The following is a 24134-nucleotide window of genomic DNA, read 5'->3' on the forward strand; positions in this document are numbered from 1 at the left end:
GCTATTTTTGTGAATTTTTTCTGAATTCGCTCAATTCGTGTGGACCAGTTGTTAGTGTGTGGAGACCATGTTACAACATTAAATTCAAGTATGGATCGGACTAAGGCGACGAACAGTTGCTTTAAACAGAAAGGGTCATTAAAATCAGATGTCAGACGATGAATAAAACCAAGCTGCCGATATGCTTTGTCGATGACGTACGAATATTGTTGACGGAAGGAGAGTGATGAGTCAAGAATAGTGCCGAGGTCCTTAGTTTCTATGTTACGTGGGATTATACACGAGTCAAGGTTATAGTCTCGCTTGATAGGGTCTTTTTTACGAGTAAAACTAATCACGCAACACTTATTGACACACAAGGATAGCGAGTTCGCAGAGCACCAATTGCTAAATTCGTCTAGGCTGTGCTGGAGTGTCGAGCTGTCCGAATCATTTCTAATGGTCGCATAAATCTTGATATCGTCCGCATACATAAGCAAACATACATACAAATACAACATCATTAATAAATAGGATAAACAATACTGGGCCAATGTTACTTCCCTGTGGTACACCGGACGAACTAACGAACACGTTGGACAAGCACTTATTGATTTTAACACAGTATGATCTTTGGTTTAAATATGATTTTAACCATATGACTAGATTATTATGAAAGCCAAGCCGGCTCAGTTTCGCAAGGAGTATGTCATGGTTAATCCGATCAAATGCTGACATGAAATCAGTATAAATTGCATCAATCTGTGACTTGCCGTCCATTGCCGTAAGGCATTCAGACACGAATTGAACGAGATTGGTCGACACCGATCGTTTGGGAACGAATCCATGCTGGCTTGGACTGATATAATTCAAGCCACCCCTGACTAACGCTTCCTGGACAAGAATTTCGAGTATTTTTGCTGATGCACATAGGGAAGTTACGCCACGATAATTAGATATAACATGTCTCGGACCTTTTTTATGAACGGGTGTCATCCACGAAGACTTCCACATAGTAGGATATGTAGAACTGTGCAGAGAAAGCTTAAACAGATGGACCAGTGGCTCTGAAAGATAAATTGAGCACTTATGTAAGACTATTGCTGGAATCCCGTCCGGACCCGGGATAAATGAGGGTTTAATTTGTTTGATTGCATTTTCTACCGATTCATTTGTGATGACAATATCATTTATAGACATATCTAGAACATCCGCGGGTGTGTGCTGCAGGGCAGTTGCAATATTAATTGGTGACGAAGATTGAAGGTCGAAAACTGAACTAAATTTTTTGGCAAAGAGCTGACTGATTTCAAGTTCACTTGAGGCTTTCTCGGTGAATAGATTCGCACATTAAGTACGAACAATAGGGATCGATTGTGTTTTTATTCGTTGCACATTAGCAAGTTTATGTTATTGTATTGTTCAGGAAAAGACTTCACCAGTTCCATTCAGCTATCACACTTGGACTAGAAATGGTGATCTATTTGTACATTACATTTAAAAAAAACCATCCCGCCAGCAGGACCCCCAGTCAAGGGAGTTAGCTCGCAAATGCACTTATGCTTGCATTCATAGTTTGCGGCGCACCTTCGGTGACCGTAAATTGCCGGCAATTGAGTGCATCGGTCATGTTGATTGTTGAACTCTCTCATACGCTCGCACCCACTGTTCGCAACGAGAGCTTTCCAAGCGCCTGGCAGTGTTTCTTTTCGTCTTACACTGCTCACTGGCACTTATCTTTCGGCATCATTGGCAAATACCATAGAGTTTGGTAATTGTATACGTATTTCTTTTCTCGAGTGGCAATAAGTTATGTAACTGACATTGTGTGCTATGTATCTCGTGGGCACCCTATCGAAATGGGAGTTTTTCCTCACATGTTTAATTGGCATGCTGGTTGGTTGATTTCTTTTTGGTTCATTTCACTCTTCCATGCTTTTTTACGAAGCTTTTATTTTTCGTGTGTCTACGTCTGTACGTGTGTGTATGTATGTATATACAGTGGTGTTCGTAATGTATTGAGATATCATTGCATGCACAAGATGAGCAAACAATTCAAAAATGATCGGTACAGACAAGGCAGGCAGTATTACGGTAATAGTGAGTATTTATAAAACGGGTACTGTTTGCGTTCGTCTCGTGCATGATAGAGGAAAGAAAGCAGAAAAGCGCATAAAAGTAACAGAAAAGAAATAAAAACAAAATAGCTTCCGGACAGTTTCCGGCACGCGGCGCAACAAACGTGTGATAGCAAAAGGATTTTTTTTTTAGATTGATATGAATTGCTACGCGTGAAAAGCTGATCGTTATGAGAGGAGTGTTACCCAATCTAAGATCATAACGCAATATTGGACCATAGTATAGTGAACCAGGAAGGATGAGTAATGGTTTTACTACCAGAAACAATTAATGATAACAATAATATCGAATCGATTTAGGAAATGGAGTTGTTTCCACAATCAAAACGAGAGTATGTTTCGTAAACATAGGGAAAAGTTTGGGCCGAACACCATTAAACAAAATTGAAAATTTATACTATATGTATAGTTATACAAGCGAATGTACGGTTTTATCGTCTAAAAGAATAGTCACCTGCGAGTGAACAATAAAAAAATCACTTCGACGACCACGGTTTGTTTGTATTGATACACAAACAACCAACCATGAATGGTTAGTATGATGCACCTTGTAATAGGTTACTTGCCTACTTAAACGGTAATTAGTATTCAAGTCATATGCTATGAGAATTACTGTGTTGTTGTCTCACGATCACGGCACAGCGCGCCTTATATTGGCGAGCATTGTAAGCATGACAGAGAGAAAAGTTTGACCGTTTGAGGTGACATTGTTTGGGGGAAGGTTTTTATAGCCGACCCAATGTCGCCCTGCAGATGATGCTATTGGTAGTACTCATGGTCGTAATGCCATAATCACATTAAGTACAGTTGAACGATGAGTGAAGCTTTGTGCGAATAGCAATCAATTATTGAATAGAACTAGTTTTCGTGGAGTGGATTGATTGTGCAAATTTGATATTATTATCTCATTATACCGTCAGAAATATGTATTGCACTGACTGTCAACTGAAATCTATAGCTGATACAAAGGTAGCCTGTATATTTTGTCTTTCTTACATAATATGGCATCAATTACGGGCGAATTATATTGACTGCCATTGGGTGTTAGAGAAACGCCATCAAACGGGGACTGTTAACCGAGTCGTTCAAGCTAGCTGTACTCTTCGCATACATGATGCGTGAATGGGTTACGATTTTGGACAGACAATTGTACCTCCGTACGCTACACACAGGTGCAATTAGAGCAATGTAGCAAGACTTACCAATCATAAGAAACGGTGCCGCCAAATTGATTCCGATGAACTCAATGCCCAGATACATGGCCAAACCGAAGGCGGCAGACGTTGCCATCACAGCCGATACGTTACCCATCAGTCCGAGCCACGGTTTGGATCGCACTACGTCACCCATCATGCAGGTCACAACGCTGTTGGTTAAAAGTGAAACAAGTTACGAAATAATCAATAAAAAAAAATAGTGAAAATTGCATCTTCACAGATGGCTACTTTATTACTACAAAAATGTCGATCTTCCTTACCTGAATGCTATCATCAAGACGAAAGTAGAGCTAAAGTACGGAACAACTGTTCGCGTATTTCTCTCTAGCTCGTGATCCAGAGTGCGTGATGCGAAACGTGCAACAGAAATGTATTTGAAGACTCCATGGTCTTCGGCATAACCAACAGCCTCCAGAAACGCTTCTTCCCAAGCCGCTCCTCGAGCATCCTGTCGTTTGGAGTCGGCCGTAACAAAGTACACTAACTGCAGTGATGGCACTGAAACGATCAGATTGTCTTCCGATACCTGCGTTCCCCCGAAGAATACTGGAAAGACGTGAGCATCCCACGTCACGGGGTTGAACATTACTGGGAAAGTTAGATTTAGATCGCCAGCTTCAACCTGTTGAAAAGATGATATTATTGTTTGTTTCATGGTTATTGTTTGTCACTTTTTGTTGTGTTCTTGGCTCTAGTGTAAAACATGCATCTTACCTCGTCGATTATTTTGTCCAAGTTTAGTATATCGTTCGTAAAGCATTCATTTTCCCAACGAGCACAAGCTTCACGGTACGTGAATGATTCACCGTCGTACTGCACTGTAGCATTCTGTATAATTCCATCCAGCAGTCGTAACTCCTGCCAAACTTCGCTTCGTAAGAGATTTTTGTTGTGTTCGTCCTTCGAAATGACAATTACTCGACCGAACCTCCCTACAGGGAAAGGTAAAATGAATGAACGAATATCAGCATGAGACTAGCTGTAATGACAATGTTCTGCTCTATTTCGACATTTGAAGCAAGGTTTTGTGACTGGCTTTAAATTCCCAATTTCCTTCCCCAAGGGTAAATTTTGATTGCTTTTTGTTTTGCCTGCACGGAATGCAAAAGTTGTATCACGCTGTAATATTGAGAGAGACATTTTCGATTCCGTTTCCGTTTCGATTGTATCATATTGCGCTTTTTTCACCTCGTCTTGTATGGTCGTGGAACCTTGTTTAGCGAATGAGCATCACATACTACGATCAGCCATGAATATTGCCTGTTGTACATTTATATGCATGTAGTCTTTTGTTAGAGCAAGTAAGCATATAATATATTGACTGAAAAAATCGATCATAAAAGAGAGCTTATATACTCCTTGCCTCAGTTTCCTGGTTTACGAATCGATCATCGGTATCTATAACGGAATCTACATATTTCAGCAACACGCGCAAGTCTATTAGTCGACTACTAATAACTGCTTACCTTGTGAAATTTTGCCTCTAGAACAATTACTAAAGTTATAGTGGTAGTATTACAGACAAAGAAAAAAACTTTTACTTCTTAGCTTTCAAACAAACAAAATTTCTAAACGTCAAATACAATTGTACCACTATACTTGCACGACTTTGTTCAAAGTTGTTTAAATAAGATTTGATATCTTTGGCATTTGCTATTTTATTCAAAACTGTTTTCCTGCTAGATTTAAATCATGAATCAAAGATATCATCACTTGGTTAAAATTATTGTCATTACAAAATAAAACTAATGTTTTATTAGAAGTATAGAAATTCCTTTTTGACCATTCAGATACATTATAAAGTATCTGAATGAAGTTTTGACATTATAAAAATGTTATGTGGAATGGGTAGCTGAATTACTTGCCTACTGACCAAAATGTCTTTAAACCTGATACTCATGATAATCAAATAACTTATCACAACGATTAGTGCATGTGTTCATAATCTGAAATAACTTGCCGGTTCTATTTGTGTATTGTCCGATGCACTATCAAATTTACACGTGACTTCATCCATGCAAAAACTGATACTAAATTTGATCTACAATAATTGCTCTCGGTTGTAAAACAATGCTAGTATCTCCTCACTGCAAAGGAGATGTAGCGTATCGTTGCTTTCTGTGAGCTACTGAAACAGCACGCCTAGCGGATCGAACAAAAACAAAAACACCTGTGGGATTTATCGTAGGGATAAATAATGATTTACAGTTTTCTTATTTACGTCATTCATCATCACATTCATCTGTGCAAACACGTGCGGTATGTGCGGATAATTTTTGATTCTAACAATCTCAGCAACGATTATGAACAATGCCGAGTTCCTTTTAGGAATGTGCATTTTTTGTGAGAATGGAAATTCAAAACGATTTTCAATATTATGAACACTAATATGATTTTACCATCCTGAAATATCAAGCAACAAAATCAATCTAGAATTTTGTATCTACACAAATAAACAAAAGCTGTATGCTTTACAATATTATTCTTCAAACGATTTTTTCGCCTTTTGCATTTCCCGACTCAGCAAAACAAACGACTTTGTCGCTTAAAATTAAAGCGACGAACCCCGATTCATTATTTTACTACTTGGCGTTACGACCTACTGCGGTCATACTAACCATCACATATGAAGGTTTAATTATAAAGACTTTTCATGACAACGCAACTTTATTTGTAGTGCTTGCTATTGGATGACGGATGGGAATCGAACTCATCCGGCCATGTAAGAATTTACGCGTCTTTTGAGGTGATTGCTAAGCATGTTTTATACAGGATTTTTTTGTATCTCGCCCTTACAGATAGATGATCAAGCAGCAACCGACTACTTATTGATACAATGCTTTTAAACGTCCTATGATGTATAAGAGATAGAAAAATACTTTTTTATCATCACTGAAACATACTTAAAATATATAAAATATACAGGATATCGTGTAGAGTAATCTAGCAACAAATTCGAAATTATTTGAATCCATATTACGGTCCATATTACATACAATCAGCCCACCAAAGTGTTGATCGCAGAAATACTAGTTGACGAAACTGCTCCATCCCTTGATAGGAACAAACTAAAGCCAGTTTTAACATGCCCGTTAGTTAGAGTCGATTGGTTGGAAATGAAAGTAGTCAAGATATGACCTAGCGGCACTGACAATCATATACTGAAAAGTAGAACTGACTCAAAGGACAGCATGCAAAACCGGTATAATTGCCCTGCATGCTACTAAGTTTCCTGCCGATATTATAACTGCACTTGTTTTCATCCTTACCCGGGCGAGTAATTCTTCCAACGTTGAAACGGTGCGTATAGTTGACCTTGAAGTAGCTTTCAACGATGGCACGTTCTGATTTGCCCTCCCCTCGGACTGGTGAGAACAAATATTCTGGATCGATTTCGTATTTTATTTGTTGAAAGCTGGAATCCATGAAGCGAACAAGAGACAAATATCGGTAAACATATGCATGATATGAGAAAATATGTACCACATTGTAACGATAATGTTTAAGTTTGGCCGTAACCTAGCACCTTGGTAAATTAACTAGGAAATTTGTTAAATCATGCACCATAACTAGACGTTAAAGTTAAATAAAGATAATTACGAATCACAAATTTCATGAAGCACAGTCATCCTTAAAGTAATAGTGGTGTTAGTTTCAATAATTTTCTATTCTATTGAGGGACTAGTTATATTGCAACTTTTTTTCAGGATAAGGAGTAGCCAATAGAAAAAAATGAATAGCCTTAGCTAACGATCTTTTAAACTGTGTAAATTTACTTTACTATCATTTTATTTATATAAATTTAGTGCATCAGTAAGCATAACACATCAATTTATGTGTGTTTCAGTTGTTTCATATTTTGCACAAAGCTTAAAAAATTTAACATATCAAAAATTGATAAAAAATTGAATTTGATTTAAACCGTTTAATCACATGATATCACCCTATTTGATAAAATAATATCTTCATTAAAATGGTTACCAAATTATTGTTTTATTTTGTAATGTGGAATGTGTGGCCATGCAGAAATGCCGCAAATTATGCCGATTTTAACTACATCTACCTACCCAGTCATACACAGAAGAGCTAGTAAAACAGGTACTATAAGAAAGTAGCCCGGATGCCTTCCGATGAAGAGACCCAGCTTAAAGAAGGATTTGTTTAACGCATTGTCCACACAAGAAATGCCGCAAGTCATCTGTAAGAGAGAAAATTACATTAAAGTAAAAGAGAGACTCAATACATGTGTACATATAAAAACAAATGAAGTGAAAAGGGTAATCGAACTCATCAATCTTTTCAGCTAATGATGCATTAAAGACGTGACGCACACGCACCCAGTCAAACAATCGGTAAACGTGGATACATTTTTACACTCTTAACCGAAGCAACCTAACTTGTCCAAGCAAAGTAGGGTGGAACAAAATGAGCGTACTCCACATTGAAAGTACCCTAAAGCGAAGTTGGTCTGCTGCGTGTATGTTGAAATGCTGGACGAACATAAACATTGTGAAAAGCTATGATTTTCTCATTTGATTATACCGACCGTATACCTGTACTGTTAATTGTACAACGTAAACGCCCTAACTGCACAACAAAACCAAACTTTCCATTTCCATGGTATGCTTTGTACCGACCATGCCGAAGTTCTTTGACTGCAAACGAAAGGGAAAATCTCAACCAAGTTAATTTCCCACTATTTGCACGATTTGAATAGTTATGTTAGGGCCATGGTCGACTGCTGGTACTGCAAGATAAGGTTATTGAGATCATGAATGCTTGCTTTGACCTCCTGGTTTTCAATGAGCTACGAGCAAAGAAGCAAAGAAGTGTTTAACAAGCGTAGAAGATATCACATGTTCAACTAAACAATAGTCAACGAACAACAAGTTTATGTTAATATGTTTTCAAAGTATGTTTTGTGAATGTGTCAAAACCCAACGTCATTGTCACTCAATATTTCTAAATACGCGTCATTTTCATACAATGTTTATGAACTGCAAGCACTTCAAACAACGGACTAAATGATGTGTCCATATGTTTCAAGATATGGAATCTGAAGGCAACTGTACAAACAGTTTTGTGTTTTAATTATTCTGCATGTTTTCTACCATCAGCATTAAACTCATTTAATTTGTCAACCCAAGTCTTCTTTTTTTGATAATAAAAACAAAATTTCATTACTCCTAAGCTGTAAACAGTCGGACATTGCGTAGTATGGCATGAAGTTACCCAAACCACTGGGTAGCAAACAATAGTGCACACAATCACGCAAAAAACATATCACATCCGACATTGACCCACTTTGCTTGATGATAATCTAATGGGAATGCTTAATGTCATGTGACTGATCTGAGTGTAATGTAAGTTACTTTAATTATGTGCGACCAACGGACGAACATGATTAAAACATCCGTTTTGATATTGCTGAGGTGAGAAGTTTGTACCTGCGCTTGAATGTTTATGTTGTTATCCGAGAAAGTCTAATGCTAATTATGAACCGATTTTTATCCGACATTGAACATTGGTAATGACAGCATTGAGGAGTTTCAAGCTTAAGGTTTCTTGAAGCAGAAGGTGTCCGGATCAACATATCCGTTTCACTTTCTATCAACTGGACAGGAATCGATAGGCATTTTATGCGTTGAATGTCTTCCAACATAAACGTGTTTGCTTGCTATGTAAGACGTAGCAACCGGCTCGCAGAGGTCGACAATCCGTGGCGATCGAGAGAAAGGAAGCGAGACTAGCAGATGTGTTTGTAAGTTGGTCAGTTTAGTGATCTTAAAATTTGAAAATGTTGAATATTTTAGTATCTTTTATACGTTTACAACGCGAGTGATTACTTATTGTGTAGACTGCACGTATCATTTTATAGAGGTAAGAAATATTAGTTGAAGCGATTTACAGTGTTTGTATATGAACTATTGTTACAACTGGTAATAATTTATATTAAAAGAGCTTCATTTCAGACCCATTTCAACATTCGTTTACTTATTTCGGTGAAGATTTTAAAAATTTAGCTGGTTTCTTTCGCATTAGTTTTTACTACCGCGTTGGTTATTGCCAGCCATTCGTGACCCTGCTTAGTAACCTTTACCGAACTGACCCTTTTTTTGGTAAGCTTGCTGTCTGTTTTGGCTATTATGTTTTTGTTCTTTTCTTTTCCAACAGTTTATATCTATCACTCTTCTTTCAAAGCTATTTCCTGCTGTCTTGTCCTAAATTTTCTTCGTAACTATTTCAACTATTCATCTGGGATTTTGTTTTCCATACCATATATTTTTTTAATAAAATTTCTGAAATATAACATAATAATAAAACAACGTTTAATTCCCCTTAAAAATGAATTACAGTAAAGTTGCAAATTAAATAATAACATAATGTATCGCAGAACGAACATAACTGGCACCTCACAATCTATTTTTTTAATTGGTTTTCCGCAACGATTATTCAGGGTAAAATCACAGCAACTCAAATTAAGTGTACAAATGCAATTCACTAATTTGTTTACGTCACTTTAAAATTGTTCATGCCAGTAAGATTACTATCAGCAACAATATCAGTGTTGTTTGTTAGTTTTCTTGTTTCCTTACAAAGAGTAAGTCAAAAAATTTTGTGTACATAAGATGTCTGACCTATTTTTAAATATTCTCAAGGAGTCAGGAGGTATCGAAGCAGTCTATACCGGGTACTATGAAATCGATAAATCAACACCATACTCTAACCAATAAGTTTATTTTTAATAAAATTGAAAAAAAAGGAAAACAATTAATGATTGAATATGTATCAAAGATACATACATGCTTACATGTTTTTCTATTTATATTCTGGTTAGAAAAAAAATCGTAAGAATTATGTCTTAGTTCATTAGACGCTCAATGAACCCATCGCATGCCCAAGATGGACGAGTTCATTAGCAGTTTCACCGGACGGAATGTGATTAGTTTAAACGTCTGCCAAAGAAATTTTGATCGATGATCTACATAGAAATTTCGGCATAAGCTTTAAGTATGTGTTAACTCATTTTTAATGACAAGACAGTCTACGTCAAATAGTTTGTTCCACTTTTTCCATTACTCCAGTTCGTCTGAAACCACGGCTCTAGATTAAGTTTTAATGGGGTGAAGATGTTTCCCCTTTTTGGCGATCAACCTGTATGAAGCGAACTCTCACGGAGTGAAATAAATGCCTTACTATAAAGAGTAAAGATGTTTGAATGAATCTTTGCTGGTAGTGTTAAGGTTGTCCATGAACCGTGGAAGCGAATATAAATATATTTTACAAAAGAAAAGTGCGAGCTGCATGAAAAATAAAAGCAATAAAACACTAATTTTACACTGTTCAAATTTATGAGTTTTCACATCATTAACCTTGCACTATTTTCAGATGACTGCTATAATCAGACCAACGTGGACTTTTTTGTAAACGATCGTTATATTCGGTCTGTCTCTTCATCTTAAATTGTTCCGTCTCTTCCCATTAGACATGATCATGACTTGTTAAGACTTACGAACCCAAAAAATTTGCTATCAGCAACAATAACAATGTTGTTTGCGAGTTTTCTCTCTTTTCTTTACAACTAGTTCGCTGTAGCTGACACGCTGACGCTATCACAAACGGTCTTTCTCAGACTGATATTTGGCACAGATTACCGTCATTGAACCATAATTTAGACATTAGTCTTAATTCCATTGCTAAGCCCGAATTAAAGTATAATAATACAGAAATGAAATGCATGACGGATATCCTATGAAACGGATAACCCATGAAAATATTACAGTTTTACGCTCTGCGGGTTTAGAATGACTGATTTCACTTTTGTTTGATCGTTGTTAAAAATTATCAACTCACTGTTTACTAAAGAAACCTTTTTTTCTTTACTTCACTAAAGACATTGCATTGGAAAATGTAATTAATAATAGATGATGATCTATGGTTGGCTGTAAGTTGCAATGGTACCCTTTAAGTTACCAACTATACCAGCGATTTTCACCCGGTGGGGAATCCTTCCAAAGGGGGAATGTTTATTTTCTTGGAGTGGGGGAATTTTTGATTAAAATTTCGCTAAATACCATGGGTTGCCAAACTCTCCCCCCGCTGATGAACTTGTGAGTGGAGAATGAAATCCTACATGCACCTTACATGGGGGTAAAAGCTGGAAATCATTCGTCTATACTGTCTGTCGACTGAATCTAAGCGAATCAGTCAGATACGATCGCTCCGTGTTTGTTTTGTTCAGCCCTCTGTGTTGAATAACAGTGATCGATACCAAAGGCCTTGCGAGACCTTGCTGTAATGAGACAGCAAGTCGCAATGCTTCTTTCTCTGAGTAGTACCATTTTAAGGTCAAAATATTTACATAACAACTCAACGAAACCAGTATTTGTAAAATACAGTTAAAAGTACAGGCAACCTTGCTTAACGCCATGTGTTGGTTCCAACATCTGTCTGTGTTAATTTATTTCGGTTATCCATTATTCTATTATTAATTTATGGCCAAAAATGAATTTGATTACACCATTTATAAATTTCAGAAAGTGGAATCTGGAAACTATTAATTTTATAAGTTCCATTTTATTAAAAAAAAACTGCCAAACAAACAGCGATTTTAAAATATCTTTTAACATATACACATATTTTCTATTTGTATGTAGTGAACCCCGTGAGCGAGTGTTATGCTTAATGATGATATTCTTACCCTCAAGAAAAATAAAATGTGGCAATGATTCATTATTAGTCCACTATTGGCCTCATTTTATGCTTCAAGCCAACAAGCAGAAATTTCAGCCTTTCAGTGGAACAATATTGATCGTCCGGGTTCTATCAGTTTGACAGTAACGCCATGTTGGATTTCACCATTTGTTTGCAAATAGATATGCATTTAAAATCTTTATCTTCGATATTTCTTTTTGCAATAAGCGTGTTATACATTTAATTAATTTTAAAATATCGATGCAAACAGTTTTTAACCTACCTTGATAAAATATTTATGCTTGAGCTACAAAATTTATTCCTCTATGATCTTCTTCTATTTGGCGTAACATCCTACGCGGACATGCCGGTCTATACAGGATTTCGAGACTTAATTCTTTACCACGCAGCCGTATAGTCAATCTTTGCTACGGGGGGGATGGTCCATTTGGCACTTGAACCCATGGTGGGCATGTTATTGAGTCGTTCGAGTTGACGACTGTACCACGGGACGGCCCTCTATGAGCTACTCTGATCAATCCTGCGGCAAATCGACATTTGTTTATATATTTTTCGGGCTGAAATCAAGGACTGTGTAGCAACGAGGCGTAATGTCATCCCGTGATGTAGAACGATTTGACAGTTAGCCATAAGTTCGTTACATGGTGTTTGACATCTGAAAGTCCCTTTCGATTCATATTTTAAATATGATTTTACAGGCGGTCTCCGAGATGTGTGACTAATAAAGACCGAAAACGGCTGCACAATACCGCCTATATCGAATATCCGTATAAGTCGAATCTCGTGATTTTCAGTCAAAATATCACTAATTTTTGCTTTATTTTGCTCATAGGGGATGATTTAACCACTTAAAACTTTTTTATATGATTCTGATTGAATATGGTTTTCAACATTCCATCAAAAGGAATCTTATTTGACATTCCACAATTGATGTGTCAAAACGGTACAATTTGCTTAAAGAACTGTCAAATTTAGAAAACCGCGTATCTCCGAATCTGCGTTTAAAAGGTACCGTGTATCTCAGGTTATACCTGTAATGATGAATCGGTCTGGTAATCGTAAGAGCAATTTTAATTGATTTATAAATTTTACAGGAAAAGTATGTATGCCTCTAGTAATAATAAATGTTTAAGGGTTTGATTAATTTTCAATGGCTTTCTCTTGCCAAATGGCATCCAAGATGGTCAAACCGATGTTGAATAATTTTTGACCTCGTTCCTACACGCACGTTCTCAACAGCACGGATAAACGGACAGCCGGATAAAAGGTACCCTATGCGGACATGCCGGCCTATACAGGCTTTCGAGACTTAATTCAGTACCACGCAGTCGTAGAGTCAGTCCTTGCTACGGGGAGACGGTCTGTTCTAGGCTCTAACCCATGACGGGCGTGTTATTGAGTCGTACTAGGTGGCGACTGTAGCATGTTACCGCCCCTAATTCAAGCTTTGATCGTTTGTCGATAGAAAGCAATTATACATGTATCGATTATGTGGTAAACTAACCCACTAGTTTTTATTTCGTCTAACCAAAATCATTGTTTAATTCTTTCTTGTTATTGCTGAGATTATATCGAAAGCGGTCGGAAAACTTTACGACCGAAAATGTCAACATCTATAATTTTGTATAGAATTCCAAATAAAGAACGAAATCGATAAAAAAAGTATAAAATGCGTAACATTTACATATTTGAAACTAATGAAGGGAAAATAACCGCACATGGCTCGCGAGCCCTGCCCTGATCTCTGGACTAGAGCGAAAGGCACAAGTATGTTGTAGGTACTTGACGCGGTGCTCGGCTAACTGGTTGTTGGTTGTATAACAAAACTAGTATACCGAACCGAGTAACCAAATTGACCAACCGTAGTAAATTTAAACGATATTTTACTGTATTGAGCTCTATAACACATGTTTGATGAAACAATGATGAAGTAATGAGGGTGCTGGGGCCCTTTATTGCTCGAAGATCCATTTATTATTTGCCTTATACTGTCCCAAAATGTTCAAATATCATAAGAACATTTATAATTTAATTTATAGTTTATAAGACATTAGTTGTAGTTGTGTGTAGGCCATGTAGACGCGATGCCTTAATAATAATAATAAGAAAAATAATAATAATTTATCGTTTATTAAGTTTGTGGACTATATTGTCCAAATATTCATATTAATTAAAATAAAAAAATAAAGACCGTTACTCCAGAATAATAAATAAAAAAAAATTAAAAAAACTAAAATTCATTTTTATGTATAATGCGTTAAATATTTACTTTTTAAATTCAAATTTTAATTGTTTTACATAGTATATTAGATAAGCTATCCCGTTCAAAGCTGTATTGTACCAGCTGAGAGAGAAAAATACATTAATAATTGGAAATTCCGCTATCACAATCTAGGAGGCATAGGTGTGTGGTAGAATGAATACTTTCGTGTTCAGATTTCCGGTTAAACGTTTGAGCACGTAATTAACAAAAGTAAAGAAGATCTTACTAAGGAATGATAAAAACTCCATCTGGGTTAGTACCCCTGCAGTTTCCATACCGGAATTCGAAGACTGATGAAAGCAATATTCGTGTAGGAAGTGTTTTCAGGCGATTGGTAATGTATAATTTGTAGTAATGCTAAGGTTGTACCATCTGGCTTTGTAGCTGGTAAGCTTGGTTGATCCGTAGTCTTAAATATCTGATCTTTCGGGAGACATAATTATCGCACACGTACAAAGCCGTGCGTTTGACCGAGTGCTACAAACCAATCTTGACTGTCATAGCAATACAGAAAAGTTCAAGTGAAAACAGCTTGACTTGTCTCATAATAACACACCTACTTCCAAGATGAAAATAATAGATTTTGGCAGAAAAGAAAAATGAAAGTAGAGCTATTTTTGATTACAAAGTACAAACTTTGAAAGATGTCTGTGCTAGATGATTTGAAATGTTTCATAAAAAATGTTAGATTGCTGTATTACAAATTATCGTTTTCAAATTTATTTAATTCGGCCTTATATAAATGTTTTACTCTTAATCTCAATTTAACAAAATCATCTGCAGAACTAAACTATGATAGTGATACAGGGGTATCCGAGTCATTTTGTGATATGAGCTAGATGATTTATCGTTCACGAAGCGTGTTTTGATAAATACTGTGTGTCTTAATAAATCCACACTAATTTCTATTTATTCAATTTGATTTTTAACAACACGGGGTTTGTGCATATTTGCCTGTTCATGCTACATTACTTTTAATTTTTTTTACATATTTTTTTAAAATATGGAAGGGGTGAGAGTTAAGTTTTATTACAATTTATCGTTTCAACCATAACTTGCCTTATTACATAAATCATGAGTAGTTGAAAATATTAAGTACTCCAAATTGGTATGTTTAATTTTTATTTTGCTTTGGCGTCTTAAGTGTAATTTGTGTTAAACGCATCGATTCTTACGAATCGTGTTAGTATTAATTTAGGGACTTCACAAAATATCTCGGTAAACCCTATTCTCGCTGTCACCGATAAGCCTTAGATACTATCCAGTACCCATATTTTACATATGTGCCACCTTTTTTTTGTTACAATTTAACATTTTTTGTAGAGTTTTGATAAATAACTACAACTATTCACTTGTTAGATAATTGAACCAGGGTGGCACGCGGTTGAATGAATAAGGGAATGAGGGCAATTCAGTGGAGATTTCGTGCTGTGCTTGATTATAGCAAGTGTTGAAACTGGATTTCTCGCGCATTGCATGTTTGTTCCTCTCATTTTTTAGTCTTTGGCAATGGTTGTAGTTGAAACGAAGTAGCATTACCGTTTTCCTTCGTCAGTTAAGTGTGTTTAGTACCGCTAGCTTTAAGACAGTGGTATACAGTTGATTTTGCGTTGTTGTAAAGCAAGTTTTTCTTATTGTATATTTGTATGAAATCATTATGAATCCTAAAGTTTTAATTAAACAATGACATTAAAACACCGACAACATCGAGTACTTTATATGATCCTATCGACTATAAAACCATAATGCACAGCCAATTTACTAGTACTAGATTTTCATTATTTTTATTTTATACAAAGTATAAAATGCCTGTTTCAAGTAACTAACTGCCATCTCGTTCAATGCTATCCAGGTTTGAAACAACTAAGGTTGGTGTAATTAATAGTAATATATTTCGTAATTATATGGAATAGAACTACTATGGGTACAGGTTATGAAAAATGTGCCAAGTAAAAATATTACTTGTATGCAACCTCGTTTGAATTTTTATGTCAAAATGTGGTCAAACATGCGTTCAAGAATAAAATAGCTAACAAAATAATGGAAACTCAAATTCCAGGATCAAAAACAAAACGATACATAATGTTTTTTGACTTCAGTTCGGTGCTACTGCGATAAAACAAATATAAAACAAAACATACAAATATAAACAAATATAAAACAAAACACCAAAACACAAACATCTAACAATTAGAAACATTGAAAGAGAAAGAAAGAGAGAGAGAGAGTGAAAATGATAGATAGTGTGTGTGAGAGAAAGAGGCATAAATAGGGAGAAAGAGAAAGAGAACATTATAAGCACGTAACGATCTGTTTACGTAGAGCGTAAATAACGAGATACGAATGCGAAAGTGAAGTTAAAAATCATTTTTGTACGAGTTTTTTATCCGCTAAGCAAATAGTACAAGACATTACTGGTTATCTCTAATTAATAACACATACTCTTTCATCATTCCGCTGCTTTCTTCGGTATATGAACCTATTGGAACAAGCGCAAAATGCTTAAAGTTTGGAACTTTTTAGCAGGTTGTCAAGTAGTCATTTTTGTAGTCTAGCAACGTAAGTGTATAGGAGCTTGATATTTTGCCTACTTGCGAACTATTGCGGATTGCGAAAAATTTAACTCGTATTTAAGTTTATAGCTTACACGCACAGTGTATAAAAGCGTACAGAGCGCTTGATTCAAGTTGGCAAGAGGTGATGAACCGCAATGTTTCAGCCTAACTGCATTAAAACTACCGGCATACACTATTTTCTCATGTTTTGGTATTGTTTGTTCATGTGGCCCCGATTCCTGTTATTGAGCCACCGTCATTAAATACGAAATATAGCGTATAGCGTATTACATATAGTTCAAGCGTATGCTGGCACCCTAAAAAAACTTTGAAATTGAGAACACCTCTTCCCATGTAATGGGTTATTAATCAGATTATGCGATGTACTACGTTTATATACCAAAATATGAATCTATAATGAAATGTGTTACTAGATATGTATTCAGATTCTTGGGTGGGCTCATGCAATTCATTTGCTTTAATCAAAGGGTCGCTCCTGTGGTACAATCGTCAACTCGCACTACTTAACAGCATGCCAGTCGTTGGCTCAAATCCCATATGGAGCGTCCGTAGCAAGGACTTGGCTATCAGGCTGAGTGTTACTTAATTAAGTCATGAAAGCAAATATTGTGCCTGTCAATAGCTGCGTTTTCACACGGCATATTCTGCTAGAGAATATCAGTCAAACGTTTATTTTTTTAGATGTATTGGGGAAGTCTAGCAGCCTTCAGGGAATCTTTTTCGGTAGATGGATAGCAAAAATATTTGCTTGCAATCTTTGCTGACTTGCCGAGAAAAAAATTGTGTTTATTCGTGTTTAAACATAATGTTTTCGATTGCTTCCAAAGACCAATTGCCTAACGGTAAAATATAGTGCATTTCTTACAAGAAGAACCCGTATTTTACAACCATTACGCTAAAATTATTGTATCACGCGATGCATTTTCTTTTATTTTGTAAAATTACGATGTTTGTATATCCGACAAAAACTCGTGGTATGTGAAGATGAAAGATTCTTCTTCTTTTTCTTTGGCAGAACAACCGCTGTCGGTCTAGGCCTGCCTGTACTATTGGTGGGTTTGGCTTTCAGCCTCTTATTGATTACCTATAGCAGGATAGTCAGTCCTACGTATGAGGGCATGGACCAATCGCCGGCTTGAACCCATGACGGGCATGTTATTAAGTCATACGAGTTGACGACTGTACTACGGGACCGGCATATACAAAGATCGGCGAATCTTTTTTTATCGCTTATTTTTGGTGCAAGGGGAAAGATTCGCTAAAAAAGATATAGATTGTGGAACGCACCTAATAGATATAAATATATTATGGTCCTACACTCAGTGCCGAGCAATGAAAAAACGGTGATGTCTTAAATATTAACTAAATGTAACCTACATTGCACAGATAAAATGCAGAAAAAATAAAAAAAATATTGTGAATAATACACCTAATGAAGATAGTCAATCATGCTTAGGATCATTTTTAAAATGAATCCACATAGTCGGCATAACTTAACAGTTTAAAGTGACATAAACTATATTCTGGTGATCTTATGCGATAAATAACCAGGGTAGTCTATGCTAATCTGTTTTTCAGATCTTTCTCTTTAAATTTAAACAAAAACTCAATAGAAATATAAAGAACAACTTTAATATTTACATAAACACAAAAACTAACACATGAAAACTCTCCAAATTTTCTATAACATATCGAAGATATTTAAGAATACCGAAATCAATCTCGAACATCAAAAAATTTCTATTTATTTTTTGAACGATTTTTCGACCAAACTATTGGTGTCATGGAACCCACAAGCTCAATCAAGGGAATGTGTGTCGAATACATTAATTTGATTTCTATGATACATCTTCATATTTCAGCTCACATGACCATACGCCTTCAAGGCTTATATTATCGGAAAAAATGCTACGCTTAGTGATAGCGACAGTACAAGAAATGTTAAATAGGAAACACAAGCGTATCGACTTGATCCAATACTATGCAGATGAACAAGAACTGGCCCCTTCAACATACTCCTGACCCATTAGTTAAAAGCTCACATTTCGGGAACGATCAGGAATGATCTCACCCTTACTTGCAACATCAAGCAACAACGCCGGCCAAACTTGGGGGTCACACTATACAGCCACGGAGAAAGTGAATTCGTTCCCGGGAAACCTGCTGTTCCCGAAAAAGGGGCTAACAGGTTTTATCACATTGCTTTTCATTTTGCCGTATTCTGTCTCACCCTGTTTCGTGGACAACCGTATCCTGTCGGTGTTGTTTTCTGTCTGCACTTTTGTTAACGACACACATTTTGACGGTCCAGGTCATAATGATTCATGTCAGTGTAGAAGGATTTCCAGATTCTCCAGGAGGCAACGAAACCGTAAAAACAAAGGAAGGGAGAATATGAGCCCACTCTGCTCACTGACCTGTGTCACCCCGGAACGAAGGTCGAGAGATCGAAGGTGTAAAAGTGAATTATCTTGAAAAAGTTTTCCAGAGGTACCTGGTTTATTTGGTTCTCTTGAAGGGGTTTAACACAATCTTTCGAATATTTCATAGTCGGCAATACGAATACATTACACCTGGCAAACACTACAGAATGGCTCCTTTGGAGAAAAAATTCCATTACGGTCATTCCATTGCCTGGGTCTAATATGTACACCATACCTTCGCAGGAATATGACAGGTGTATGAGAATATATTAAATTACCATAATATTCAGTCCCAAGAATTTAGCGAGGACTAATTACTAATGTTGCTCAGTCGTGAGCAAGATGAAAGAAAGTTCATTAAGCCTAAGAACACCGCTCTCAAAATCAACGACTTATTTACGTCTGACTTTCTGCCCTTACCTTGATTATTTTTTGACTGTCCTGAGTAAGATCTTCGGATTGGTGCACAAGTGCAGTGGTGGTGGTGTTGTCGGTGTGCCGTTGCACGGCACCTTTCACAAGCTATTTTACGTTTCTTTCGTCTCGTTTCGTTTCACAGCTACTGCGAGGGTGATACTATATGGATAGTTTGCGAAAGAAACAAACCACTTACTATTGCACCGACGCTGACATACAATTTGCACCTGAAGCAACTACACTTGCTCGCCTGCAATGCCGATCAACAGCACTTGGCTGGCTCGATGCGTGCCAGCAATCGTGCGTGCTTGATGGTACGTTTGTTCATATGTGTGAAATGCACTTTGATAGATTCGATTAACTGCACTGTAACGCTACAGTCGATCAAAAAACATCGCACAAAGTAGTATGTTAAGCGGGAGCATTCAGTGAATCGTAATAATGGTTATGTTAAGGATATGTATTTAAAACAACCAATCAGCACGTTGGTAAACACTGCACAGACCACTTTTGAGATGCACTAAAACTAGATTTTTATTTTTCTCTATTTCGCTCTTAACTGTGTACAAGTAGCAGCTTTTTATTACACCTCATACATTATGTTTGGAAACTTTAATTATCATCAGCTCAATATATTATTTTAAGCTGATCACACACGAATATATTTACTTTTTTGTACATTAAGCACTTATCAAAACAGCAGGATTCAGGAAAAACAACGCAACACAACAATCAGGCTGAAACTACTGTTTCACACTATGCATTTGCCCTACTTGCTTGCGTTTGCCGCTATGATTTTATTTTAATGAAATGACAAGATAATAATAAAAAACAATCGAGTCAACCGCTGATAGTTACTGTGCAGAGAGAACACAACATACATCCAACAGCTCAATTGCCGTCTGTAGTGCAACAATCACAGCTGCATTTTTCAGCAACACTGTACGAAGAAAAACTGAACGACGTTTGATAAGTATATCAATGAAAGTTCACTAGACGGATCACGCACACTTAAACTGAGGCATGAATAGCTAAGCAACCTTCTGCAAATTCTCTACACGAATATACGTGTAAAGATAGCACCAGAAACCGCTCTTCCAACAATCATTTTGATGAATTGTATTTTTTGACCGATCTCAACGTTTCACTCAATCATGCGAATGATAACAATCCACAATTTGTACGCGGGAAACGGTACCTTTCAACCCGATCTACGCGGGGACCACACAGCACACGCGTGCGCACTCTCGAACTGCTGATTCGAAACTCGAAACATTTCCAGACCGCATCTCACTACGACGCATGGCTAATAGACTTTAGCACAACTCAGCAGGGTTCGTAGTTCATTTTGAACCATCGCAACCATACCATAGATACAGTAGAACGTCGATTATCCGGGAACGGATTAACCGTTCAGCAGCTCAACCGTGCGCATGAATTTGACAACTTTTCAATCGTGGTGAAGATTTGCAGCGAATGTCAGAATGGTAGGAAAAAAACAGTGGCGATATCCAGTGGTTAGAAATATTTTTGAACTAAAGTATTTTCCAAAACTATTTTTTAAAACATTATTTAGTAATTTAATTATAGTTCTACTAATGATGTCGATTGGAATTAATTCAATTTTGTATAGAACTGGTGAATTTTTTATATGAAATTGACATTTCTTGGATTATTATCCGTGGAAATCGTTTAACCGGTAACTGTACTGTCCCGAGCACTCCGTACAATCGACGCTTTGCTGTATCTTTAACCATATAGTAACAACCCAGTTTTTTTTTTCTACAGGTTGAATATGCCAATAATTTAAGTTATCAATTTTAGGTATAATAATATAATTTTATTGTAGTGTTTAAATATATTTTCACATTGTCTACTTATTATTTGAGCACATATTTGCCTTAACCAAATAGAAGCTATTATGTTGTTTGTGCTGTACAAATCAGAAGGCGTGAATATGAATATAAAATGTGAATAAAAAGATACAAAATCACTATTCAACGAACTTAAAATATGATAAGTATAGAATATGAAATATACGAAAGCATATCTCATGTGAAAAAGAAAAGAATTATATGTTTGTATGTATTTACTCATTATACAGCTATATATTATTATTTATTATAAAATAATATGTGTCATTTGATAGCTTTTTTTAAATAAAAATTATAGAATTATAATTAATAACTATATTCATAAGAATTAATTAATAAGAATTATTCCAATAACACAATCCCAAAGTGCGATACCACACATGCTTTTTAAAGCAGAGCGTGTAGTTGTGCACGAGCTGTCATTTTCACATGCATGAACATTTCCCTCTCTCTCTCTCTCATTTATTTTGTGTTTTTTTTTGGTGTGAGTGAGCATGGTGAAACACGATCATATGCTTCATTCACTTCTCAACCATCGCCTTCATTCATTCCTCCATCATATCCAATGAATTCCAGGGTTGTACAACAATTATTAATTTGAAAGTAGAATTTTATAATTGAAGAATATACACAGTTGCTTAAAAAGCAATTGCCACTTACTAACAATTAATTTAAAAAATTTAACTAATTTACTAACAATTTATATAAATTAACCAAACTATGCATCTGATGCTTTACCTAATATTTAAATGATGATTTACCAGATATAGAAGATAAAATATATGGTAAAAAGACGTTAAATTTTATTATTTGTGTGAGTTTGCATGTCATTAATGAAACTGATATGAGATCATTGCCATGAACTACGTCATGTGTATTATTCAATATTCAGCATCGAGAAATAGAAACATTTCCAACTGTCTTGAACAAACATTTTAAAAACAACACAGTCTCACTGCATTATTAAGTAAATTGTAAGAGTTATTAAAACTTTCTGATTGGATCCCACTATCTATTAAAAAAAAAATTGTTTCATCGAAATAGAGATTTTTCAGTTCCTTTATTTGTGTCTGAAATACAAGTAATTGTGCATATATATGGTTGATGTGCTAATATCATGTGTGTTTCTTACTGTTATTCTTAATGAACTGGCTAAATATAAATAGACCGTATACATACTGATTGACTATTCAGGATTTCTACAATTCATTCATTCATTCAATTCAAAAACATCTAAGACTGCGGTTTTCAACATTGAAAGACAGTGGCGGATTAAGACAAGTGGAGCGTTCACACGAATATAGGTCTGGTTGAAGTGTCGAGCAAGATAGTATCAAAGATTGTCATCCAGAGAAGGATTGAGTAGCAGAGAAGGATTGAGGGCCCCAATGCGACCGCTTAATTTGCGTATTGCTTGATTCACCTTTGTTGGTAGAACTCTTCCTCCTGAGAGGGCGAATTTGGAATATTTAGGGAGGGAGGGGAGGGGAGGATTTTTGTTCATAAGCTTGACAAAACAATGCACGTAATTGAATTTTTATCATCTAAAGATAATGAAATCTAAAAACATTATCCAAGAATCCACATTTTTTTTCTAAAAATAAAGATTGACAAAAAAAGCGTAAAAATGGTATGTAAAACTACAAATAGGTTAACAGAGAAAAAATGAAAGGGCTTTTATTTAGATCGAACTAAGAATTACAGCAACCACACACCATCCCGGAAGAATATTTTTTTATCACTGCTATATGTCATCGCCGGTCTCATGGTACAGTCGTCAACTCGTATGACTTAACAACATGCCCGTCATGGGTTCAAGCCCCAAATAGATCGTGCCGCCATACGTAGGACTGACTATCCTGCTGAAGGGGGTAATTAAAAAAAAAGTCACTGAAAGCCATCCCCACAAGTGGGTACACGCCAGGCCTTGGCCGACAACGGTTGTTGAGCCAAAAAAAAACAAAAATAGGTCATTGCATTGGGAAAGGGGAGAGTGTAAGGGTGTTAATACATCAAACAACAAATCATACCCAGAACAATAAACTAGATGTGTGCCAAATTTGGCTCAAATCTACCTTGTCGATATTGCATGATGCGAGCCTGCACAAACAGGCAAAACTTACCATAAACTATAATATTTCATTTTTATTGATAAAAAGATAAGATACAGGGTTTCCATGTCAGTTTGCGATAAGTGCTGCACATTTTGTCGCTCACGAACCTTATTTTGACACCTACGACGTATTTGTGTAAGTATAATATAAATGTTCACACGTTCAATTTTAGATTTGACAACATTTAACATTTATATGCAGGTTTGTCTTCTTATTTTTTTACATATTTTTACACATGGAAAAAAAAAATAGAAATGGAAAGTAAAACACGAAATATTTTCAACAGTGTAAAATAATGTTGAATACATAGACAAGCATATAACTGGGGCCGAACCTAATCCATCTAAAAAAAGTAAATGTTTTAACAAGTTTCATGAGTGACAAAATATGCAGCGCACATCGCAACATAACTTGGTAA

General features: G+C 36.1%; 1 protein-coding gene across 4 annotated transcripts in view; it reads right to left on the reverse strand.

The window, feature by feature from the left end:
* The window catches only part of LOC120903690 (patched domain-containing protein 3), a 37486-nt gene extending 16492 nt beyond the window's left edge, over nucleotides 1–20994 (reverse strand). Inside the window, exons 1-7 of one of the 4 annotated variants that reach the window (XM_040313267.1) lie at nucleotides 20927–20994; nucleotides 19732–19873; nucleotides 7402–7532; nucleotides 6604–6749; nucleotides 4049–4266; nucleotides 3595–3956; nucleotides 3320–3483 (exon numbers count right to left, since the gene is read on the reverse strand). In XM_040313267.1, the coding sequence (XP_040169201.1) occupies nucleotides 3320–3483; nucleotides 3595–3956; nucleotides 4049–4266; nucleotides 6604–6749; nucleotides 7402–7532 (1021 nt within the window). In that variant the 5' untranslated portion in view covers nucleotides 19732–19873; nucleotides 20927–20994. Of the gene's footprint in view, nucleotides 1–3319; nucleotides 3484–3594; nucleotides 3957–4048; nucleotides 4267–6603; nucleotides 6750–7401; nucleotides 7533–19731; nucleotides 20518–20926 lie in introns of all 4 variants that reach the window. The other 3 variants (XM_040313265.1, XM_040313266.1, XM_040313264.1) reach the window with 3 other exon arrangements.
* Nucleotides 20995–24134: the final 3140 nt, after the last annotated feature.

The sequence above is a fragment of the Anopheles arabiensis genome, chromosome 3 (assembly GCF_016920715.1).
Source record: "Anopheles arabiensis isolate DONGOLA chromosome 3, AaraD3, whole genome shotgun sequence".
Taxonomy (NCBI): Eukaryota; Metazoa; Arthropoda; class Insecta; order Diptera; family Culicidae; genus Anopheles; species Anopheles arabiensis.